Here is a 25,922-nt window from a genome sequence, read left to right as displayed (position 1 = left end):
AATCACCTTTGTAAAGCCAGCTCAAAGTCTGTCCTGTTTAGGAAGTCTTCCCAGATTCCTCAAGACTGAATTTAGTTGCTTACTTGATCTGCTCTCTGTGTCCCCACAGAATCCTGGACCTACCTTTCCTTCAGCTTTAATCACACTGTTTTATGATCCAAACCGGATTAAGAGACAGGTTAGGCATTTGAGGTACCAAGCATGTGTGAAAGGATGCTAAAACATCAATGAAAATATAGCAAGTTGAAGAAAATTATGTTGATCAGAACTGTTCACTAATATGTAGTTGGAGGAAAATTTGAGATCCATGGGTGAGGTAACTTTTGCTCAAATCATCAAGCTAGAAAATGGTCCAACTGGAATTTGAATCTGACTCCAAAATCAGTGCTTGTATTGGTTATTCACTCAATCATACGTGTTAGATGCTGACTGTGTGTCAGGCACCGTGTTCGGCATCGGGATGCAAAATTTCAAACAGGGCAGATAATGGCAGAGCAGAGTCAAATTCCTTATGCTGGTCTCTGAACTCAGGATCTGAGACCCTTCTGTCCCGCTGCGTGATTTCACCACTAGGAAGCTCCATAGCCAGCTTCTCAGCCTCTCCCTCTCCCCAGGAGCACACAAGGCACTTCCTCAGAACCAGCCCTTCCCCTGCCCCAAAATCTTTGGCTGTGCCCACTGTGGAAAGAAAGCCAAGGCTGCTGCCAAGTTCATTAATAATTTTGGCTTTCTGGAGGAAGGAATTGGATTGCTTTGCTCTTCAAATATCAAAACATCCAATTAACACAGCTAATTAGCATCACTAGCAGCAGTCAAAAGAATGGCAATTTAGATGCAGGATTTCAAAGGTTTCCTAGTTGTAGGCCAAGGCAACCCATCACTTGCTAATGACAAGAGTTCCTTGCTTAGGCAATTCTATAGCAGCCATCAATTAGCCTAGCCACCGGGCAGAGACTGGCCCCATCCCTGAGTCATTTGTCTAATCAGAACTGGGGATAGAGAGAAAGAGAATTGGGGAAGAGGAGAGAGAGGGAGGGAAAAAAATGAGCTAGGAAAAAGGGAAGCACGGAGAGGGAGAGATACTGAGAGAAGCAACACACAGACATAGAAATTCTCAGAGACAAAGAGAGACAGACACTGTGTGTGTGAGAGAGACAAACAAGAAGTCTTATAAATAGGGATCATATAGGTACAGAGAAACAGAAATAAGCTTCTTAAATATAGAAAAGATATGACAAAAAACTTCTGGCCCCCAGTAGCTTTGGGAAAGTGGCTGATCTCTGGGCTATGAAACCAGGCTGACCTGTGAGAGCAAATGAGAAGTTGGCAAAGTTCTGCTGCTATGGTGAGGCCCGAGAGATGAGAGATGGGAAGACCCCACCCAAGCTCTTCTCGTCCCGCCACCCCCACCACGCCCCACCTCACACTGAAGATTGGCTTTTCACGAGCCCTGGCTTCTGTTTGGAAGGTGGGGTATGAGGTCAGCGTTCCTCCATTTCTGGGCTTTCTCCTGGAAACCTCATGGGCATGACAGCCAGGCCTGTGATCAATCGGAAGCACTGCTGTCTCCCTCAAGGAAGGAAACCAGTGGATCTCTCACTGAGTTCACCCCCAGACCTGATTTTCGAGTCTTTCTTCCTCCCTACTGCACCACCTCTGCCCTGGTTCAGGCGTTATGGTCACGCTTCTAGATGGTCTCAATGGCCTCTGGTCTCTCCTTGCTGCTGTCCGGGCCATTCTTGTCACTGTTGCCGGAGTGATATTTCTAGGACATGGGTAGGACTGTGTTTCTCTCTGACTGAAACTCCTTTTGAATGGGTTCCATACTTTCTCTAGGTCAAGCCCTAGCCCGTTAAACACAGTATTCAAGGCTCCTTCTGGGCGCTGGCTCCTGCCATCTCCTTGTAGCCTCTCCTGACCCACCTCTCTCACCCCCCCCACACTCACACTCCAACCCCTGGAGATGACATGGGAACCTGGAGACTCCACACTGCCTTTACCTCTCGGCTCCGTCTCATCCTCTCTGGGCACCGCAATGCCTATCTGATCCCTGCTCCTGCTCTTACCTTTCTAACTCTTTGTTCACACACATCTGCTGCCCATAAATGTGTTCTTTTTACCGCCTCACCTCTTACCTGTCAGGTAAGAAATATGTGCAACGACAGCTGTGAAACAATAGGATCAGTGGCAAATTGGACAGCAAATGCCACACTCAAAACCCCTCAAACTCAACATTCAATCAACCAACCAACCAACTCACCAGCCAGCAAACATTCTTCTGGCCAAACCCACCATCTGCAGAAAAGAATCAGCCGTGGGCCACCAGTTGGTGAGGCTCCATCTGTAACCTAGACTGGGAGCTTAGCTCGGCCCCTCAGCCCTCCACGCTCAGACTCCACTTCCATCTCTGGCCACCTCCTTGCCTTGGGTTTCCCTGTGCTCAGGGCTATTTGAACAGCCTGCGCTGCCTCCTTCCTTTGGGGCCCTGCAGAGGTGTTAACTGTGTGTAAATAGTTGCAAAAAACACTCACATTTACAGTGATGAGGCCAATCCAAGCATCCGCCTGGCCCAGGCAGGATGTTATTAATCAGCATTTTAATGAAGCCTAATTACAGCAGATGATGCCTCCCACCAGGTAAGACAATGGTTACAGATGGGAGCAAACCAGGAAATCGCTGCCCTCTCCTGGGCTCACCCCACCCTAGCATGGAAGGTTAACTGGGAAGGGCTGGCCTGCTTGTAGGGACGAGAGTCCAGCAGAGGGCCCTGCGAGCAGTAAGCAATGACTCCTCTCCCAGTGCCAACAGAAACAGTCTGGACAGTGGGTGGAGCTGGGCCTCTAGCTCGGGATGGCTTCTGGCAAGTGATCATCGTCTCTCTGAGGTCTCTCTGGCTGGCATTCTGTTTTCCCAGATATGGCTACGTGTCTGTTTCCAGCACCTGTTCCTGAGTCAGGCCTTGGTAAGGCATGGGAGTCTTCCAAAAATGGCTTTGTTTCCTCAACTCTTGGTTTTTTCTCTTTGCCCCTCCATTTACTCCTCTTTTCTCCTTACGACGCTGGAGCGTCGAGGGCCCCTCCCAAGGCCACAGCCCAGCGCGGTTCAGTGGCTCAGAGCCCTGGCTGTGGAGTCACACGGTGAGAATCCGGACTCTGAGGCCAGATGGACTCAGCTGTGTAACCCTGGACAGGTACTTTCAATGACCTCATCGGTCTAATGAGAGCAGTAACCAGTCCTATCTTCTCCACATGGTTCTTTAGGGAAACACCTAGGGCAATGCCTGCTGCTTAACCCAGTCTGTTTCTTAATTCTGTGTCTTCCCTGAGAAGTCAATAGGTGGGAGAAACACTTGGCCCCTGCCAGTTGTTTCTCTAGTGCTTGGGGAATGAAGTATGGACCCTGCAGTGCTCCCAAAATCATACTGAGAGGAAGGTCCCACTAGTCTAGGGTAAACTAAGCTGGCTCCCCTTCTCTACCTCCTCCCATATACACCATCTGTTCTCCTATTAATAGTCAATTCCTCATGCTATTTTCTTGCCCAAGAACCTTCTCTGGCTCCCCATTGCCTATAAGCTAAAACATCAAATTAGTACTATGGCACTCAAGGCTATTATCTGGTTCTAGAAGATTTTGCCGGCTTTACTTCCTGGGCCTCCCTTGTATGAACTCGCCATTCCAGATGGGACAGTTCCTTAACATGCTGGGTCCTATACCACTGAGGCTCGCTTCATGAGGACCCACTCTCCAGAGGCCTTCTCTGCATCACCACCAGACTGTAAGTTCCTCCATCAGACTGTGATAGTGGATGCTATTTTGTTTTATTTCATTTTAAATCTCAGTATTAGGGGCACCTGGGAGGCTCAGTCAGTTAAGTGTCTGCCTTTGGCTCTGGTCAAGATCCCTGGGTCCTGGGATTGAGCCCCACATAGGCTCCCTGCTTGGCAGGAAGCCTGCTTCTCCCTCTCCCCCCCCCCCACTCATGCTCTCTCTCTCTCTCTCTCTCTCTCAAAATGAATTTAAAAAAATCTAAATCTCAGTATTAACAGAGCTAGGCACAATGAAGACTCTCAATAAAATGTGTTAAATTGGACTACATGCCACCCCTTCAAATTCTTTGTTTTTAGAGTCAATAGCTCCCCGTGTGTACTGTGATGTAGTCTGGGCCAAGATCCGAACCAACAGACCTGGGGGCAAGGTCAAGCTCTGCCACTGTGACCACCAACCCTACATATCGGCTTGGCTGGGACATGATGACCACTTAAGTGGTCTAAACATTATTCCAGATGTTTCTGTGAAGGATCTGGAATTTTGCCTTTTTTAAAAATAATTAATTAATTAATTAATTTATGATAGGGATTCCTGGGTGGCGCAGTGGTCTAGTGCCTGCCTTCTGCCCAGGGCGGGATCCTGGAGTCCCAGGATCGAGTCCCCCATCGGGCTCCCTGCATGGAGCCTGCTTCTCCCTCTGCCTGTGTCTCTGCCTCTCTCTCTCTCTCTCTCTCTCTGTCTCTCATGAATAAATAAATTCTTAAAAAAAAAAAGAAATCCCAAGGCTGTTCAGTACTAAATGAACAAGTAAAGGAATATTATATTTATCAGAAGCAAAACTGCAGAGGGAACTCAAATGGCACGTTTTTACCCCTCAAATATATTGATATTCATGGCTCCACCTGAGGTAACAACCTCTTTTCCTGATCAGAAGCCTGGACTGGGGATCCCTGGGTGGCGCAGCGGTTTGGCACCTGCCTTTGGCCCAGGGCGCGATCCTGGAGACCCGGGATCGAATCCCACATCGGGCTTCCGGTGCATGGAGCCTGCTTCTCCCTCTGCCTGTGTCTCAGACTCGAGAGAGAGAGCGAGGCAGAGACACAGGCAGAGGGAGAAGCAGGCTCCATGCACCGGGAGCCTGATGTGGGATTCGATCCCGGGTCTCCAGGATCGCGCCCTGGGCCAAAGGCAGGCACTAAACCACTGCGCCACCCAGGGATCCCAGGATCTGGAATTTTGAAAGAGATTACCACTTAACTTGGTGAACTTTGAGTGAAGCAGATTATTCTCCATAATGTCGGTGGGCTTCATCCAATCAACTGGAGGCCTGAGTAGAACAAGAGACTACCCTCTCTTGAGCAAGAGTGAATTCTGCAGCAGACAGCCTTCAGGTCTGAACGTTTTTTTTGTTTGTTTGTTTGTTTTGTTTTAAAGATTTTATTTGTTTATTCATGAGAGATACACAGAGAGAGGGAAACAGAGACCCAGGCAAAGGGAGAAGCAGGTTCCACGCGGGGAGCCAGATGCGGGACTCGATCCCAGGACCCCAGCATCACACCCTGAGCAGTAAGGCAGACGCCTAACCACTGAGTAACCTAGGTGTCCAGGGCTGAACTGTTAAGTCTGCTCTTCCCTGGGTCTCTAGCCTGCTGGCCTACCCTGCAGATTTTGGACTTGCCAGCCTCCATAAGCACCCCAGCCAATTCCTTAAAATAAATCCTTCTCTCTCTCTAAATCCTATTGGTTCTGTTTCTCTGGAGAAGCCTGACTTATACAACCACGTTGTGCATTTCTGTCAGGCGATTTGACCTCACTGAGCCTTTGTTTTCTAAGCTGTAAAATGAGGATAATTGTTCCTCCTTCACAGAACTGCTGTGATGATTTGTTGTGACCCTGTATATGTGAAAGCCCTGGAAACCGTGAGCACCTTACTAAATCTTATTAGGAGACTCACCACTTCCAGGAAGGCGTCCCCACCTGTTCCAGCCCTCCTTACACGCAGACATTCCTGTGCTCTGAGAGCAGTCTGGGCCCATACCACGCTGACTCTGTCCTTCTTTTACCATCTAAGTGCATGTGAGGCCTGGCACTGGAGGGAGACAGAACGGTTGGGGACAGGGACCCAGTGGAGGCTTGTCTGGGGCAGCTCTCAAAGCTAAAGCAGAGGCTGCTATAAAGGATTCAGACATGATGCTGCAGTCGGTTGGGTCCTGAATTTAAATGCAGCCCATTGCTCTTTGTCTTGACAAGGTAATAAAAAAATCCTCCGATGGTATATTATGGATGCAAAGGTGCAATACTGGCTTTCTGCTCTCTGCTCACCGTCTGAAGGAAGGAAGACATGTCTGGGGCCTAAAGGGGACAGACCTCGTTGGGAGGGAAACAGCAGATAGTGCATCCTCAGCAGCACAGGCAGGGCCTGGACCCCTCATGCTAACCCAGTGCTTCTCGATATTTCATGCTGAGACTCACAGAGAAGATGCTATTTGTTTGCACAGTGAAGGGGGAAGGGAGGGGCTGCTTTCTGCTGGAGGTTACTGGGCCCAGGGCCTTCCACTCCAGCCTTGAGCAGCTGTGCACAGGCTGAGGTATCAGTACCTTCTGGGGGGTAGGAATCTCTGTGATACACTTCCCCCCTCAGCTGGGAGCACGGAAGATGTTCTGGTCCTCATGGCACACACCTCATGGAATCCTCTGTTGGGAAGTCGTATTTGGCCCCTTACGCTCCACTGGGGCTTGTGGTTGCTAGCTCTCTTGGTGGGTCGAGAATCCTGACAATCTGATCATGATCACTCAGAATGACCAGCACGTACCTTCCACAGTAGGGCACCCAAAGCCAGGCCCTCACACTCTGTGCAGTCCCATCTCTAAGCACTCCCTAATGATTTTATCTATTTTTCATTCTTTGTCTCCCAGGTATGCATGTGACGGGTTTGACTGATCCAGGATAAACTTGGCCAGAAGGGAGGGCTCCAGGCTGCGTTGGCTGCAGGCTGGTTCCCAGTGTGCATCCTAGGGCTGGGCTGAGGTGCCAGTGTCTCTCCTGGCAGCTGGCTGCAATAGCCAGGGTTAAGCCCAACTGCATGGGCATGTGGAAGACCTCTGTCCAAGTCAGTTTTGTTAGCATCACCTTCACCAAGGCGAGTCACCCAGATACACCCAACATCAGTGAGGGGAGAAAGAATATTCCATCCGCTGTCATTCCCAGCATTGAAACTCTAGACTTTTCTAGCTCCTCACCCAGCATTTGTGTCATGTCATGTCTCTGGGCTTTGGTCTAGAATGTCTGTTAATTGTAACATCTGCACGTCAACTTTCCCATCAGATTGTACCTTGGAATGCAGGGGCCTTGCTTGGTCCATTTCTATGTCCCCAGCCTCAGAGTATGGGACCTGACACAGAAGGAGTGCTCAGAAACTCCTTGTTAAACAATGAGTAAATAATCGAATAAATGAATGGCCAATGTCTTTGGGTTTGTATATGCTCACTTGCCTCCCTGCCTGGACCCATTGGGATGTAGTTCAAAGCCTTGTGTCTAGGTTCCAGTAGATCTAAGACACACTGAAAAGGGTCAAATACCCTTAACTCATCATCTGTACTTATAGTTGCAATTTGAGTTCATACCATACCTAGGACATCAGAGATTCCTTAGTTCAACTGCCCCCTTGGGTGCAGAAGCAATGTCTATTCATCTTTGATCTCCAGGGCCCAACACAGGACCTGTTACAGAGTGGGTGCTTGGTAAGTATTTGTTTTTCCATCAATCCCTCTAACACTTCTATAAATATGAAAATGAAAGCCCAGAGAGGGAACATGAAGTCCCTGGGTCACACAGGAAGTTTCTGGATGTCTGGATTCCAGCCTGGCTCCCCTGATTCCCAGGAGGTCAGAACCCAATGGATAGAATCTGGCCAAACCCACCATCTGCAGAAGAGAATCATCCATGGGCCACCAGTTGGTGAGGCTCCTCCGGTTTCTTAACACAGACCTAAGGTTATATGAAGTAGGACTTTACTTATTCCAAATTTGTCTCAGATCGTTGACAGATCCAACTTTAAAGCCATGAAGGCAAAAGGCAATTGCTGTGGCTGCAGCAGAGCTGGCTTTGGAGGCTGACAGACCTGACTTGGGGAATTAGCAGAAGCACTTGCTGACTACATGACCTTGCATAAATTCCCTGCTTACTCAGAGCACCAGTCTCCTCCCCCTACTTCCTGCACCAAGGGGACCACAATGCCTATCTTTCAGGGTTGTAGTAGAGACCTCTGCTAATGTGCATTTACCTAGAACATATTAATCATCGGTGGCCACTCACTTACAATGACATTGTGTTTCAGACTGTGCTTCAGAGCTGGCCTGCAAGCACCAGCCATCACCTCTGGAGATGGTTTGCCCTTACAAAAACTCCCAGTCTCGATGCCCTGCCACCCTGGTATTTTAACATTCACAGTGCCACCGCTCGCTGTGAACAGCCACTGACCATAAAGTTTGACATTTTGAAGATTAAAGTGCTTTGAATTAGTCATGCACATGTGATGTCATTGTTCCTACTTGTCCTGCTCTGGAATCTAAAAATGACTTTCAGCCGAGCCCAGTAACTTTCCCTCAACAATTACTCTCCAGCGCCGAGGTATGCAAGGAGTTTAGGCCAAGTGAAAACTCTCCATCACTCAGAAGAGAGCCAGACCAGAGGAGAGACAGCATGAGCCAGCATCCTTGGAGAGAGGGTCTGCTGTGCCAGGCGTGGTGGTGTGCTGCCTCTCTGAGGAGCAGAGGGGGCTGGAGGGCTGGGGAGGAGTGGGGAGGGGTGACGGGACAGGCCAAATCTCCAGCAGTTGGGCTAGGAGCACAGGAGCGGGGCATGTGCTATGGGAAGTCAGGGCTCGGGGTCAGAGGCTGGCTCTGCCCTGCACAAGCTGTGTGACCCCAGGTGAGTTAATACCTTGAGCCAACAATTTCTCACTTGCAAGACAGGAAGGATAGCTCCTTCATGGGGTTGCTGTGAGAACTGAATAAGCTAATAAAATACTTAGCACAATGCCTACCATGTGGTAGGCAAACTGTAGATGTTTTCCTTCATTGAAGAGCTTTCCAACTTTCTAAGACTCAGCTATCTCCTCCTGCTTTACCCTCTGTGCGTTCCCAGAATCCCAGAGACACCCACTTGCACAAATTAATACTGAAATGCTTGGCCGAAGGGAAGGGAGTTTGGGATTTTCCAGTCTGCCCTCACTGCAAACAAGTAGGGGCAGACTCAAGCCACAGTTTTCTTGTGAGAGAACTCAAAGGAAGAATCTCTTTTGCCTTAAAACTAGTCTTCTGGTTTTAGGGGTGGTGTGGATGATTCTCCATCCAGACAGCAGACTCTCCATCTGAGTAGATTCTCCATGTATGCAGCAGACCCCTGACCTACTGGGATCATCGTAAAGGATCACACAGAATTGTTACGTGTGATAATAGCCTCCATCTCTTACTAGGAACCAGTCAGGGTGTTCAGTACTTACATACATTCGCATTTAACCTCACACAAACTGTGGGGAGTTGGTGGTTTATCTCTATTCTCCAGGTAAGGATCTGAGGTCCCTAGAGGTGAAGGAACTTGCTCAAAGTTACACACGGCTCAGAAATGCCATAGTGAGGATTTGAAGTCAGCTGTGCATGATTGCAGAGAATGTGGGCTCCTAAGGCCCGAACCACTCCAGCTCGAATGCCTACGGTCCTGGCCCTTGCCCAAGTCCGGGCCGGTTGACTGGCTTCCCCATAACTGGGCTGAGGGACCCTCCATTCCCCAAGGCTGGTGTGGAGGATGCAGCCTGTGTTACTGGAGTCAGCTGGACCTCAGACAGTGGCGGGCTTGGAACATATTTCGGGACTGTGCCCTTGGCCTTCCTTGGGCAGCACCATGAGAGGCGCCGGCACACACGGAAGGACTGTGCAAGAGGCCAGACAGACGTCACTTCTCCCAACACGGGTCCCTGGGTGAGAGGTTTCCTTAAGAGCTCAGTGCCAGGAAATGATCTATGGTGCTTTATCATGGCAGGTGCCTCGGTTGCAAAGAGCACAAATGGTAAAGAAATAAGCAAACCAGTTGGCAGAGCTAGCCCGTGGACGCACACACCAGGACGTCGTGTGAGGCTTGGGAGGTGGCTCCTTCCTCACTACAGGCCTTCCCCATAGGAGGCACTGGGAAGAGAGACTCTCCCCTTGACATTCTTACACCTTCCCGTGTCCCTAGCTCCGTTCACATGCCCTGGTCACGCACTTGGTCAAGAGGGGAGGCAGGAGGCAGGAGACAGAAACAGTGATCCCTGAAAGACAGCTTTTTCAAGGTGAAGGTCAAATCCCCACTTTTCTGAAAAGCTCAATAAATGGTATTCAAATCTGAATCTGAATCTCCTTCCGAGGAGAAGGGAACGAGGAGGGAGAGAGGGGACAGAGGCCTGGAGAAGCCAAGACAGGACGAACAGGAAGGACTGGCCGCCAGTGGGGCTGCTGGCAGGCCGGAGGGGGGGTCGCGGCCCGCCCTGCGCGGCCACTGGCTCAGTCCTGCGCACCTGCTCAAGATCCTGTGGGCGGAAAACACTGGCCTGGGATGTGGCTTTGCCCGCAGAGCATTTCCACTATTTGCCACTGTTGGCCTTAAGAGAGGAAGGGAGCTAAGCAGGAAGACGGAGAGAGAAGGAGAAGGGAAAAGCAAGAGAGAGGAGAGGAGGGGCTGGAGGGGGAGGCAGGAGGGGGGCGTCCCGGACTGTGTCTGTGCCTGCCTGAGAGTCAGAGAGACAGATGAAAAGATGAAGAGGAAAAAAAAAGAAAAAAAAAAAGGAGGCTGTGAGACAGGGAAGAAGGAAATGAGTCGAGAGGAGGGATGTTCATGTGGGAGAGAAACTGGGGACTGGGGGAGTGAAGGGATGTGCTCCTCACCCCAACCAAGGTCCCCAGAGCTCCAATAGCAGCCCAGACAAAGGACTTGGTGGCCTCCCAGTCCTCGCGGGGAGGAAGCTACTCTCCCAGGCCGCCATGCACCCTGGGGGCCAGGAGAGGGCACTTGAACCTCATGCAACAGCGGCAGAGCTGCAGCTGGTGGGCCGCGGGGCAGGCTGCAAGGGGCAGAGAGCCCGGAGGAGGGCCGCCTCTGGCTCAGGCCTCAGGCCCTGGGTGACCGGCACCGACACCGGCACTGGCACCGGCACCTGTCCCGCGGAGCCAGGACCCGTGCACATGCCCCTGGACGCGGGGCGGCATGAATTGGTTTGGGTCTCCCCGGCCGCCCCCACACCAGCCCGGCACCTGCTTCCTGCCTCCCCCCTGCCCGACCCTATCCCAGATTTCTGCCTCCAGCTTCCCCCCACCGCCTCCCTCTTCCCGCCCACCCAGAATCACCCCTTCCATGAGTACACGTAGACTCATCTCCAAAACCAGGCCGTGTACACTCTGCCATTTGATCGACACAGCCATTCGCAGAGGTGGGCACAGCAGGGAGAACGGGAAACTGAGGCACAGAGACGGAATGTCAGTGCTGTGCCATCACACGAAAACAAATAAAAATCACTGTACTTTCCAGCCCTTATGGCCCATGATGAGAACCCAAGCGTGTTAACTGTTCACTGTGACAGGTCTCTTCAATGTTGGCATCACCAAAGACCTAGCTTTGTCCCGGGCTGTCTCGGCCTCAGTCACATACCCGGCCTACAGACCGGTCCCTGCCTGGTCATTAATGACTTTGTTCGGGGAAAGACTTTTGCATTATGCACATGAGTACAAATAATGGAGTCTGAGTCCACTGGGATGGCTGAGAACTCCAAACACTATTAAGAGGATTGCTGTTTAAGAATCTTAGAAATCCCTTAAGAATCTTAAGAACCCTTCAAGGGAGGTTCCATCAAGTCTCCAGTCTGCACTGATTTCATCCTTTCCTGATGGCCTAGAAATTTATTACTTAGATTTCACCCAATTCGGTACTTGACTAGTAACAGTAATAATAAAGCTATCATCTATTGAGAGCCTACCATGTTCCAGGTAATCTACTGGGCACCTGAGATTTTTTTTTTTTTATGTTTCCATCTACTTGGAACAATCCTGTGAGGTAAGTTTCATAATCATTATTGTTATAAAAGGGCAAAGTGAGGCTCAGAGCTGAGGTCCCTTGCCCAAGGTCACGCAACTAGTAAACAGCAGAGCCACGATCTGTACCCAGGTCAGCCTGGCTCTGAAGCCCATCTCCTTTTTATCCTATTACCGAACAATGGCATCTGTTACATCTCAGCTATTATTAGCTCCTCGGCCACATGACTGGTTTCTTTAAAGGAAGTGTCCTCTAGTGGGGCACTCAGATTTGGATTTGATATCAAAAGACACAAATCCAAGCTCCTGGGAGGGCGTTGCCCCACCACCTCCAGACTGGGTCACCTGACGGGCCTCCCCCATCTGACTCTCACTTTGCAGACTTCTGGAGTCGGGGACCCGTTGTGGCTTTGGGTAGGTGCTCAGGGTCAAAATGTACCTCTCTTATTATAAAATACAGATAATGATGAGAGCAGGTCCCGACTCTCCTCCCTCCAAGTCCTGTCTTTCATTTTCCCAGCCGCGATTCCTACCTCCTGCCTCTTGAGACACATCGACAGGCCAGGCACGGTCACAACCCCAGCGAAAGGCCCTTGTCTCAGACAGGGTTGGCAGCTGCCTCCTCTTATTGGCAGGACATTTATCATCTTGAAGAAAATATTGACGGATAAGAAACCCCAGACAGGCAGTGTGTCTTGCTGGGCAGGCAGTCTGCTGCTTGGGAAATGAGTTTTAAGGTACTGGTTCCAGGGCGTTCTGGAAGAAAAGGAGGGAGGCGGTCCTGTGGAGAATGGCCTGTGCCCTCAGAGGTTTGACAAAATCCTTCGAATGACTGTGTCTAGTACTTAGTAGATGTTCAATAAATGAGTTAGATCCAGGTTCAGTGGGCGCTTTGGATGCCATCTGGAGGATAGAAGCCCTTTGTCCAAACCCTTAATTTCACAGGTGGGTAAATGGGGTCAGGGAAGGCCAGTGATTTGCTCAAGATCACACAGCAGGTCGGTGGCAGAGACCAGATTAACAAAGTCCATGGATCACCAGTCTCACAAGGGAACACTGTCTGTTACACAATGATGCTACCAGGACATATCCCAAAACCTCTGGTCAGATGGGGAAGTCTGGGAAGCTGGAACCTTGGGTTCCCTAGGGAATCAGGAAGAAGCGAATCCTCTGACTGTCTTGCAGAGGCAGTTCTCAGGGAGCACATCCTTTTAAAGATGAGGGAAGTGGGAATAAGGCAGGGCGGGCGTGTTACTTGGAGGGGTGGTGTGACATGGGCCCATGCTGCACTAAGCCACTGTCCTCCCCACGCACCATGGTGCTCTCCTTGAAACCACTGACTGGTTCCCACAGTCCTCTCTAACCTCATTGCCTCTCACCCCCTACCTCAGACCCCAAGGGCTAGACTCGTCCAAAGGAGGGAAGCAGCCCTCCCAGCGCTCTGGGCCCTGCACACGCCGCTCTCCCAGCCTACTAGACCCTTGCGTAGCACCTTCCTCGCTGCACTTACTCCCACCCCCGGCATCCCCAAGGCTGGGTGTGCTGCTCCTTCTAGCCACTCCTTGTAGCCCCCTCTGTCACAGCACTGTATTGGAGGCACTCTCCTGCCTGTCTCCCTCACCACACTGGGAACTTCTCTAGGCAGAGGCCATGACCACTTGACGTTGCATACCCAGAAACCAGGCCAGGTTCTGGTGCACAGAGGAAGCTCAGTAAGTGTGACCCTGTTATCTCCCTCATAGAGGTTAAAAACGAAGCTGCCTCTCATTGGCTCTTGTTCTGACCTCTAGGGCCACACAGAACAGATCTACTTTCTATGCTCCATGATGGCTCTTTAGAAATTTGACCAAATCATGGCTTCCAAATATCTTCTTTCCAAGGAAAATATCCCAATTCCTTAACAAGTTCTTCACCTGTCATAGCTTTGTACTCAAAGCTATGGGTGACTGACCATCTCGGTTTGCTTAGGACTGTCCTGGTTTTAGCCTGGAAGCCTCCTGTCTCAGGAAATCCCTAGGACCTAGGGAGATCTGGACAGTTGGTAAACCTAGTTTTGTCTTCCTTTCCCATCTCAGTCCTTCAGAGGCCTTGTATCATTTTTTCAATGTCCTGCATACAGTAGGGGCCAGAAATGAACACAGGGCTCAGGGGTCAACAACACAGCAGGACGAAGAAAGGCCAGCCACCTCCTTGCTCCTGACATCCGCTTCTATTAATGCAGTCAGTCAGCATCAATTTCAGCAGGAGGACAGAGTGGGGTGGATGTGGCGGTTGATACATTTGCCTTGGTGGCCAACATTGAGCTTAATAGTGTCAATTAAGATGCCAATACCATTTTGCTACACAGAAAACCTGATTTCCCCAAATCAGTACTTCCAAAGCTGCTTTTGTTTTATTTTATACTAAAGGCAGAAATTATTTCACACCTTCGTTCTTAATATTGCCCAAGGCCTCCAAGTATTCCAGGCCTTCAGCCGTTCACCAATTATTTATTAAACACCTACAGTGTGGCACATGGTCCCTCTCTTTGTCCTTCGAGTTGGTCAGAGCTAGGCCTAACTCTGCAACGGGTTCGAACCGATCTTGGGTAAAATTCTTCCATGTTGGGGGCTCTCCCCACATTTGTCAAACAAGAGGATGGGGACACAAGGAAGTGCGCACATAAGTGTGCGAATGGTGACAAATATAAACAAACAGGTTTGAGTTACCTAAGAACTAGCTGGGATTTTTCTGACCATCAACTAACAGCCATAATCCTGAAACAATATCAACTCTCTTTATCATCAACTTGGTTTCCATGGAGCCTCACAGTGCTGCTAGAGAAGGCTGACAGTTATCACCATAAAGAAACTTTACAACTTTGTAATTTGTAGCTCTCTGCTGTCAGTAATATTAACAGCATTTCGAATTACGGCTATAAACTTGACAACAGCAGATAAAACCCTTAGAAACCTCATTTGTGGGGATGAGGGAGGCTGGGGGAAGGTAATGACATTTTGGTTTTCTAGGCCTGGAGAGGAGGTATGCTTTGACGCGGAGGTAGGAGCAACGGGGCCAAGGCAGGACTCGCAAAGGGCAAGGCAGCTCAGCTTGGGCAGCACAGAAGGCGGGGGTCTGCGTGGCATTTGGGTGATCAGAGCTTGCACTCGGGTCAATGCCAGGGGTGAGGGTTACAGAGAGCAAGGCTAGCAGATGGACAGGGCTGGCTGGTGGGTCTCAACCTCTGCGGGGTTCAGGAAAGGGCTTTTGTCCTACAGGAAATGGAGGGAATCTAGGCCAGCAGCAGAGCAGGGAGGAAGGTAAGACAAAGCCTACCAGGCAGGATGGAGAGAGCAACCCTGGGCATGTTATCTGAGTTTTCGTGGCTTCAGTTTCTCTACTGTAAAATGGAGGTGCTTATTTCAAAGGCCAAAAATCAAATGATCTTTCTGCATCTGTCTGTCCATCTAGCTAGCTAGATGGCTAGCTAATAATTTAGAAATCATATAATTTCATCTTCTAATCTAAAGATAGGAAGATTTGAACCCAGAATGGGGAACAGATCTTTCCAAGCCAACGTGGTAAAGTAGAGGCAAGCCAGTCCTCCAGTGCAGGGATCCTGACCCGTCTCGTGAAGCTCATCTCAATGTTATTATTTTTACCATTACTATTGCTACTATTAGTCATTCATTCATTCAGCCATTTAGTAAGCACTCATGTTTAAAGATCAAATTCTAGTCCCCATCCTGCATGAAGGAGAAAAAGAAAGCCACAGGCCTCCATCTAGTTTAGTCTTCTGTTCCCACAGCCCTCTGATTGAAGCATTTTTTGCTTATGAATTTTAACAAAGGCCTGACCCTGGGCATGACAATCAGGAACGGGGAAGGACCTAGATATTTGTACATGCCAACCAACAGGCCAGACATCACAGTTTCTTACTCTTCTGTCTCAAAAGTGAAGTCTCTTTAGCAAGAAAGAAAATCCAGGCAGGACCTCCTCCCTCCTGCTCCCAGCACATCCTCCAACAGCCCCGATATCCACACGTACATATTCTGATCATTCCTCTGAGCAACGCAGATCATATCCCCCGTTGTCCTACAGTGAGCCAGCTAGGAGGTGCTGGTAAGGGCTGCTTCCGTTTCTTTCTTTCTTCTTTCTTCTTCTTTCTTCTTTCTTCTTTCTTTCTTTTTCTTTCTTCTTTCTTTCTTTCTTTCTTTCTTTCTTTCTTTCTTTCTTTCTTCTTTCTTTCTTTCTTTCTTTTTCTTCATTCCTTGGCATCCACTGAGGTTCTACCCAGTATCAGTCTTTAGCCAAAGAGGTGAAGTGATTTAACTAAGGTTGCACAGCTTTATGAAGGAGACAAGGGGCAAAAGGCCATACTAGAGTGGGCACACCAAGAAAATCACTCCCTTCATTATAACTCTACAGTAGCTCGTAGAAAAATCCACTATGACTCTGTCCAAAGCCCTCACTTTTCTCCAGAACTTCAGGCTTATACAGTCATCTGACTACTAAATGTCTCCGCTTGTATATCACACAAGCCCCCTACCCTCCATTCATCCCAGAGCTCAGACTATCCCCACCCCAATCCTTTTCTCCCAATTTAAGTGATTGGCCCCACCATGCACCACGTTCAAATCAGGAAAATCGGGTATCTTCCTTGACTTATTCCTTTATCCTCACACTCACACCCAAGTAATCACCAAAAATAATCCTACTTGTTAGATATTGATACATGTTGTTAAAATGAAACTGGCTTTGTCTTGGTTTTAGCCAGGATCCCAAGTCTATAACAACACATTTCTAAGTGAGGTATGAAATCACCAGGCAGGACTTGCAGAGGGAAACAGAAAGCCAGTTTTGCAACCTTTAGCTCCCGTTCAGATAAGAGGGCGGCTGGAGGGGTGCAGTGACCCGAAGAGGTGAACCACCAGACCACCAGGGACTGAGGAAGGACCATACACATACAATCAGCCTGAGCAGACGTATTTGCCAACATCAACGGCTCTCTAGGGCCAGGGATGCTATGTCTGAAGAAGCTTATGAGGGCTTGCTCAAGCCATCTTGAGAACGTCCCCGTCAGCCAAGACCTTTCCTGCCCCTTTCCTCCTCTCCCTCATCCCGCTCAAGCTTGGAGGGCTGAACATCTGGGGTCAGCCAGATGGAGGAGAGGGCTGCGAGGCAGGCTGAGCAAACACAAGTCACCATGAGCCTGTATAGAAAAGCCTGAGCTGGAGGATGGGACAGTTTTTACTTTGAACAGCTGTCATGGCTCTGACTGGACCAGATGTGGTCATTGCTGAACTGAGACTCTTTTGTGACCAGACTTAATTAGAAAACTTGTAGTTCCCTGAGAGTTATTAGAAAGTCATGAGGCCTGCCAGAGCTCTTGTGTGTCTGGGTCTAGGTCTATAATCTATCTGTATCTATCCGGAGGGTCAGTGGGGGACAAAAAATACTTTCTACTCCTAGCCTGTGGACACCGTTTGTTCAAAGTACCTGTTATGCAGTTCCCAGATCTTTCTCTTTCTTGCCTCTATCCAGCTCTGCCCATGTTTCTTTAGTCACGTGCTGCTTCTGGCACAGCCCCAACTATCCTCTGATACTTTGGGACACACATCCTCTCTCTGGCATCAGGGTTCTCCCCTGTACACCTACCTGCCAAGAAGGCTGCCCCCATCCCTCTTTCTGCCTGTGTGCCTTTCGTCCTCAAGGTCTGAGCCTTAGCTTCTCTTCCTACAGGAAATCTTTTTTTCCGTCTGCCTTCTCTCCACCCCTGCAGGGTTAGGGACTTCCAGATACTTCCCTGACCAGCAGAAGTCCCCTCTTCCAGAGCGTTTACTTTCTGATGCTGCTGTCCCGACCTTTCTCCCTCCTTTCAAACTATCTCCTCCTTGAAGGCAGGGCCCATGCCTTATCCATCTATTTCTAGCATCTAATGAGTTGTATTTGATGGGCAGGTGAATAAATGATATTTTCATTTATGATGCATAAATGATGCATATTTGAGAGGACCCAGTGCAAGGTATATAGTCGGCTCTGAATTTGGACCAAGCCAGTTAACTGAATTCTAAATCTCTGCATCTTCTTTGGGCCACACCAACCATTCTCTTCTCCCAAAGCCAGCATTTTCTGATTTCAAGGTGTCCATAGCTATAAGCCTATGTAGAAACCAGTTTACTTGGGACCCAAGGTCTCTGTTCCCAGTGTTTTCCTCATCCATTATATCGAAGAGCTATTTCCTGTAGCTTGTAACCAGACCATAAACAAAGGCCAGAGGAGCTCTGGGTTATTTTATGATTTCAGTTTAGCCTTTCTCTCTCTCTTTTTCTTCTTCTTTTTTTTTAATCGTTTGAACAGAGCATATTTATTACTTGGCAGGCCAGTAAATTGTAAATAGGGTTTGCTGAAGAATGGCCCAAAATTCTTAGGAATTTATCATTCCACAACGACAACAACAAAAACAACAAACCACAGGAAGGAAAGGCGAGGGAACTAATATTTAATGGCACTGAGTGTGTGCCCAGTGATTTATCTGCATTCTTCATGTAACCCTTGAAACAACTCTGTGAAGCAATTAATCGTCATCCTCACTTTGCAGACGAAGAAACGGTGGTTCAGAGTGGTTAAATACCTGGCTTAGAGCCCTCAGCTAGAATGATGCAAAGCAGAACTGGTCCGCAGGACTCCTACATCAGACACACAGAGGGAGACCAGGGCAGAGGCCTCTGAGGATGTCCCCCTCTTAGATTCTGCTCAAAGTCACAAGTCTTCCTTCCAGAAAATGAACTATGTATCTTTACTCACAGTTTTGCACAAACTGTAGACTGTTCGTAGGCTGTTCTTGAAGACCATCCATAAGCCCCTCCATTAAGAACCCTTAACTATAAGAATGAAAGTAGCTACGGGCTTAGGCTGGTAGGCTGTCCAGGACACCTTTGTGTTGCTCTTCCCTATTAGACTGAACACTTAATGCTCACGGGATCACTCCATTCTTTAGACTCCCCAAAACACAGAATTGTGGATTCTTGATTTTATAAATTCACCTAAGCATGGGGTTATAAAGTTTCAGATTTCAGAGAAAGACCTTAGAGTATCAGAGCCAGAAGGGACCACAGGAGAGATCAAGCCCACCCATGATGTCATTCCACAGCTCTGATAGGTAGAAATAGCAGACGCCGAGGCTAAGAGAAGGCTTGCTCAGAGCTCTCCAGTAACAGTGGTGGAGTCAGCATTCAAACCCCACATGCTGGCTTCAGAGCCAGATCATCAGGGTCAAGACTCACCCAATAAAAGGAAGGCCATACTGTCTGCATGGGGGTGAGAAGAGCTGGGGCAGGAGGAGCATCTGTTGAGTAGCTATCAGGTGCCAGGCAGTGCCAGTGGACTGGAGATACACGGCATCATTTCACTCTCCCAGGATCCCTGAAGAGTGAGTATTATCACTATTTTTGTTTTGCAAATGGAGAAATAGGCTCAGAGTGGTGAGATAAGCGGCCCAAGGTCACACAGCTCGGGAAGCATCAGTGACTGTCCTCTGCTCTATTTTCCTGATGGAGTGGAGAAGGAATGTCCGAGAACAAGCTGCTGATAGTGTTTAGCTGGTGCTTTTCCAGGGAGAAAAATTAAACTGACAGATGCCTATGTTCTAGTGGGTGGAGAGGTGGACGCTTCTGTGGGCCCGGGTGGTGTCCCTCAGGACTTCCTGTCCCCCAGCTCTTCCCTGGTCTTACGCTCCCCCAGCAGGCCCTGGACAGCTGACATGTCCTCCGTGTACCCTGACGTGAGAAGGGCTGCTCCGGGGGCAGGCACCCACCCCACTCCACGAGCCACCTGGTGTTGTGAGGCCAAGGCCCTCAGTCGTGGAGACCCCACCCAGACCCTTTGCCCCGTGAACCCTGCCAACCTCGCCACAGCCTCCTGTCCTAACAGCACATTCTTAACGCAAATGGAGGTCCTCATTCACAGGCACATACACCTATTGGATGTTTTAACCGACAGTCACTTAATATTTAAAGCTGACAGGGCAGACGCACATGCATTATTTCATTTTAACTCCTTGCAGCTCAGTGAGGCTTAGTGCTGTGTCCTCCCGTTACTGATGAGGACACTGAGGCCCCGGGCAGGTGATGAAACTGGCCCAAGGTGACACATCTAGCAGGTGGCTGAGCCAGGATTCCAACCCAGGTTTCTTTCAATTGAAAGTCTGCCCTTTGCTCAAGGGCGCATTTTTCATGGCTGTCTCTGCTTCATTCCCTTAGCAGGGATTAGGAGAGCGCAGGTTCACAGTCTCTGGGAAGAGTGTGGGCTCACCTTGGGGAGGCTACGGGACGTGCTGAAGGGCGCTCTCCGGGATGACGCTGCTGCTGTCATCACAGTCCAGGTCTCCTGACTCCGGGCTGAGGACACGTCCTCCTAGGCCCTACCGCCTCTCCCATCAGACCATGTAATTTCTCTTTCCGCTTGGGACGTGAAGCTAGCAGCCAGCAAAGATCAAAATCTGTCTGCTTCATGTCTCCCTCTGTTATGAGAGGAGGGTGTATTTTGAACAAGAACCAGGTTAAATCACTCATATGGTAAGCGGGCCTGGCCTCCTCGTGCAACTCCTGGCTCCTCTTCTTGTCTCCAGGTGGCGGCTCAAAGCAGGGTGGCTCTGAGGGCATTCCGGTCTGCTCTGCTGTGTGCCGCCTCCCTGGCCACCCTGAGCTCCTTCCTATAGCTACTCCTGCTCCCCACTGACACCCCCACCCATCACTTACCAAATCGACATGAAGGGGGTTCCCTGGTCTACGCTCTCCCTAGTAGCACCCAGGTTTAGCCCTGACTCATCTCCCCGGGGTTGTCAGAACAGCCCCCGGTGAGCGTCCTTGCCCGCAGTCTCGCCCCCTCCCTGCCCCATCTATCCTTCCCACTGTAGCCAGAGTGGCTTCCCACCACCGTGCGACACTCTTCTCTTGCTCTCCATTGCCTTCACGTTCGAGTTCAGATTCCTCACAGCCTGCCACTTCAGTGACACTTCCTGCATTTGCCATCCTCAGCCATTCTGGACCACTTCCTGCCTCCTGCACACCTTTCTGCCTCCCCTCTGTCTGCCATGTTCTCCTTCCAACGGCCCACCCAACCCAATCTGGCTAATTTCAATTCAGTCTTAGAAACTCAGCTTCGATGTCACTTCCACCGGAAGGCTTCCCTGACCTCCCAAAGTTGTGCCTGAATCTCCTCCTACCCCCACACGAAGACATTTTTGTCCTTAGTGTCTTCTCTGCAACATCCGCCGTGCCTAGAACCTACCCTGGCTTATGGCAGACGCTCACGTGTACTTGTTACAGGAAAGTTGCCCATGGCTCTCTGGAATTCCTCCGCTAGGGAACTCACCGTACATATTATAATTGCCACTTTCCTTTTCTGTCTCTCCAAGCAGACCGGAAGCTCTGCGAGTCTGGGACCGTGGCTTTTTGTTCAGTATTTTACCCTGGATGCCTAGTATGATTCCTGGCACACACTGACAGTGTGCTTATTTTGATGAATGAGGACTGGGTGTTGAGGAGGCAACCTGGGCCTGGGCCAAGGGAGGGGCATTCTACTAAGAAACACACATTTACTTCCAACACAAAAGCATGTGAGGTGCTCAGAGAGCACCTGTGACATCAGAAATCAACCACAGACTAAGTGCAGGTCTCCTCTGAGGGACCTGTGGCTCGCTGTGGGTATGTGGAATCCCACCCCACACACATGCTCAAATGCTTCTTCCAGGCAACTCCCCCAAGGTCAGGGGAGAGCAAAGCAGGGAGAGCGTGGAATGACACCTACCCTGTATTACAGGAGTTAGCAGGTCCCCAAGAAGTCAAGGCCACATGTCAAGTGTTGGGGGTGGGGGGCGTGTGGACCACAGAAGAGGCCGGGTTCCTCTGCCTCACAGCAGAGCCTACTCCCTTGGCCTTCCTAGGGCAAGTGCTTATTAAAGCAGATTTCAAGATGACTGTCCCAGGTGTTGTGACTGGAAGGAGGGGACTCTTGAGATCTTATCATGACCTCTCCAGTGCTCTACTGGATCTGAAACATAGATCAAACACCTGGCCTACTTATTGCTCCCCCTTCCACGGGGGGCCATCACTCTGCCTCCCATGCTCAGCAAGGTAACTGGACCTCCCAGAGCCACCAGGCTGCAACTGACTGGGTGGACTAGTCCTGAGTCATTCCCCAACCAGGAAGGATGATTCCTGTATGGAGTATGGTAGGAACTCCATATAACTGACCAAGGGTTGAAAAAGGCTAAAAGGAGCACTTTGACTTCTGGGGAGAGAGAATATATATATATATATATATACATATATATATATATATATATATGTATATATATATATATATACACACACACAGAGTTAATATCCTTTTCCTTTTTCCTTCATCAACTATAATTTTAAGAAAATTAAGTGTTAGGAAAGGAGAAGTGGGTCAATCCAAAAACAAAAGGATAAAGGAAAACAAAAACTGTCACGATCTGTCACGATCCTTAGGCAGTGACCTGACATTAAAACAACACCCAGGAAACTAGAAAGACTAAACAATCCCTAGAAATTCAAGCAGCTAGAAAGTAACCTCCAATTTCACTAGAAGAAGCATGGGGGCTTTGGGAGAAATTTTATGAGGAAGTTAAGGGGAAGACCAATTTGGCAAAGGAAGTGCCAAAGCAAAGAGAAAGATGTACAGAGGATGGGAAGGAAGGCAGGAAAGACAGCGGGGAGGCATGGGGAGAGAAGGAGAGGAGAGGAGGATGGAGAGAAAAGAAAAGCCAGGAGGAAGGGGACATAAGAAGCAGGGAGAGCAGACTCACCCCCCCATGAGGCCGTGGAGGGGAGACAGAGATGGGAGCAGCACAGGACCACAGCAGGGGCAAGGGGGTGCCCTTTAGAAGGGCGAGGACAGGATAATCCAAAGATGCCACCAGCAGAACAGCCTCCATCCTCACCCCAGAGTGTCAGCCCTCACCAAGCCGGCGACCAGAGTCCTGACCTGCCCATTAAATCTTGCCAGACCTGGATACTCTCTGCCGGATGTGGGCTGGCCCAGGCCTGGGGGGACCCGCCAAGGATACAGGCTTCCTCAGTGTAGGGCACGGCCGCCGTGGTGCCCCCGATGATGTAGCTGTAGAAGGAGACCTCGAGGGTGTAGCAATAGGAAGTGTGGTCCAGTAGCCCACCGAGGAAGCGACGCCCGGTTCCTGCTTTCACGGCGTCCCGGTTAAAGGACGTGCTGGACTGTGAAAGACAAAGCCGGGAGCAGAGAATCAGGGCTAGGCACCTGCTGGCTATCAGCCTGTGCAAGTCTAACAACACAACTGCGTCTCAGTTTCCTCATCTGAAAAGTGGGATGGTGATCACACATCACAGGATTATTACGAGGACCGATGAAATAAAGGCAGAATTAAAAGAAAGTATCCAGCAGAGTTCCTTGGATAGTACCTGCCATTTAACAGTATATGGGAATCTGAAAGGGGACAGACGGAGCAAGGAAAAGTGGACAGAGAACAAGAAGCAATTATACTATGATGATAACCAAAATGAGAAAATTTGGGTAGTGCTTTCAACTTGATAAAGTTTCCCACATGGCATCTCATTTATGCTTCAAAATAACCCCTTGACGTGGGTGCTGCAGTTTGGGCCCTCTGGGTAAGAAAACGAGGCTCACAGAGATGGAGCAAGCAAGTTTTAGAGCACAGATTAAACCCAGGGCCGAGCGACTCCAGGCACCCCAACATGCCTTCCCGGTGCTCCCCCTCCCCTAGGGGCAGCCCATCTCCTGCCCAACGTCACCAGAGGGTAGGGATCACAGCGCGTCGGTCTCCCCCATCGCGGGGGACAGAGGAGGATAGAGCAAGCAGGTCCACGTCTCAAGGCCCTCGTTCAAAAAGATGCGAGATTGTTAGGCACCTTGGCTTGTGTGGTTTAGCCTGTTTCCTCATCTGTAAAGGGGAGGCGATAAGAACATCTCTATCATGGAATTGTGAGGGTGACTTCTCTGTGGCTAACGGGGCATTCTGTGCTAACCCGTGGAGATCTAAGTAAATAAGAGTTGGGGTTTTTAATAAGAGAATGTGTATTGGGGCGCCTGGGTGGCTCAGCTCAGGTCATGATCTTAGGGTCCTGGGATGGGGTCCCATGTTGGGATCTCTGTTCAGTGGGGGGTCTGCTTGTCCCTCTGCCTCTGCCTCTCCTCCCTCTCATTCTCTTTCTCTCTCTTAAATAAATAAAATCTTTAACAAAGAGAGAGAACATGTATCTTGTTCAGCAGGATATAAGAGGAGAAAGAAAAGAGGGAGAAAGAAAATAGTAAAACAAGGCAGAAAATTAGAGACATATTTAAAGGAAGAGAAATTGTGTGTGTGCACACGTGTGTCCCTATGTTGCATATGCACATACGTGTGTGTGTGAATTCTGAGGCAAAGGAAGGGGTCAGAAAATTAGAATGACACATCTGAAAGGACCTTTGAAGTCCATGCAGGACTAAAATCATTTTAGAGTCGTTTACTGAGGGTCAGAGAAGAGGGGACACAGGGACGGGATGAGGACAGGCTTTGAGCACTTAAGGGGGCTGCAGTAGAGAAACAATGCCAGGCAAGGCCAGAAACAAAGCTCCTTGACCGTGCCCCTCTTGTTTGCCCTGGGAACCTCACCTCTGTGAGGGTGTCTGAGGCCTGTCGCCCAGGGAACGTGGACCAGGAGGCCACAGTGTGCTCTGAAATGGCAGTGGTTTCAAAAAGTGGCCATCCTGTAGGTCCCTACAGAAACAGGCATACGGCTCTTTCTGTCCCAGACGTGCAAATGGGGAGCTGCCTGCTTTGATTCTACTGCCCGATGCTGAGTGGCTTTGCTGTAGATACTGAACGTCTCTGGGCCGCAGGTGTCTCTTGGGTACAGACAGGAGACTGGGCCAATTCCTTCCCTGGTGAGGCCTTCGAAATGTCTAGGACTCAAAATGCATCTAACCTCATGGAGAAACACATCATCGCCACTAATGTCCAGCCCGGGAGGAATGGGCAGGGAAGTTTTCAGCTCATCAACTTCAAAAATTGCTATGACCTTTGTGGGCCTCTCCCCCTCTGGCCACATGGAAATAACAGGCCTCAGAGAGTTAGTATCAAAACAAAGGAAAATGTGCAAAAACTCTCTCCTCTGTCCCGATACCACCTGCCAATTCTCCTGATCTTTTCTCCTCGCCCTTTCCCCAGGATTGCTTTCTGCTGCAAATTATGCTCATGGCCAGGCCACAGCCTCTCCTCAGCGTGTGAGGCGGGCAGTCGCAGCCGGTGTCTGGCCCCCGCTGAGGTCTGTGCATCAGCAGGCTCCGGCTACCACGACTGCCTCCCCGGAGGCTGTGCACAGGCAGGGCAAAACACGATCGCCCACAAATTCCTGACAAAGAAATCGGGGCCCAGAAATGGTCAGGGAGGGAGAGCATGGGGGGGGCACAAGACCCCTGTCTGCAGGTACGGGAGGCTCCTACTGAAAGGGCCGGAGCCGGTGAAAGTAGACCGTGGGCCAGGGCCCAGCACGGGTGGATGCTCAGCGAGTCCCTTCTCTTGCTAACGCTGGCGTCAGCTCAACGGAACAAATCCCAGGTCCTCAGAAAGACCCAGGGCTGCCTTTCCAAAGAGTCTCCCTCCGGGTGGGTGAGGAGCCGCTCGAGGGCCTGGGCACAGCTTGTTGGCCTGGATCTCTCTCACGCACACGGGCCCCGGCCTGGAGCTGGGTTCTCTGAGGGTCGAACCCAACTGAACTGAGTGAGGAGGGAGAGAGGTGAAGTAAAAGCGGGGGGAGCCAGGGGGGTTGCTGAGGGAGAACTCTTGACCTACGTAGGAGAAGTCCTCGGCATTCTGGCAGAGGAGCTTGGGGAAAATGGCCTGCCTCTGGAACCGTTCCTCATCCTCAAAGATGTTGCCGTACATGAAGCCATTCATCATGGTGGAGTGGGCGTGGATGTCGATATAAAACTCCAGGCTTGTTTTCTGTTGAGAGAAAGGATGACAAATGAGAAGTCTGGGGTCACTGAGCCTGCCTTAAAGGACCAGATGCTAAACGAGGTACACACACACACACACACACACACACACACTC

The 25,922-nt window shown here is 50.0% G+C and overlaps 1 protein-coding gene and 1 long non-coding RNA gene across 2 annotated transcripts in view; one reads left to right on the top strand and one right to left on the bottom strand.

Annotated features, from left to right (window-relative positions):
• AGBL4 (AGBL carboxypeptidase 4) overlaps positions 1-25,922 on the bottom strand; it is a 1,386,151-nt gene that overhangs the window by 25,227 nt on the left and 1,335,002 nt on the right. Inside the window, exons 10-11 of the mRNA XM_055341596.1 lie at positions 25,661-25,813; positions 22,904-23,066 (exon numbers count right to left, since the gene is read on the bottom strand). Of these exons, the coding sequence (XP_055197571.1) occupies positions 22,904-23,066; positions 25,661-25,813 (316 nt within the window). The remainder of the gene's footprint in view (positions 1-22,903; positions 23,067-25,660; positions 25,814-25,922) is intronic.
• Positions 2,850-7,209, top strand: LOC129520553 (uncharacterized). The gene is made up of 3 exons (XR_008666629.1): positions 2,850-2,962; positions 3,625-3,775; positions 6,685-7,209. It is a non-coding gene; the product is annotated as an uncharacterized LOC129520553 (long non-coding RNA).

Source organism: Nyctereutes procyonoides, unplaced genomic scaffold (assembly GCF_905146905.1).
Source record: "Nyctereutes procyonoides isolate TBG_1078 unplaced genomic scaffold, NYPRO_anot_genome, whole genome shotgun sequence".
Taxonomy (NCBI): domain Eukaryota; kingdom Metazoa; phylum Chordata; class Mammalia; order Carnivora; family Canidae; genus Nyctereutes; species Nyctereutes procyonoides.
The sequence above is the reverse complement of the archived record's forward strand: the minus strand, read 5'-3'. Positions and strand labels throughout refer to the sequence as shown.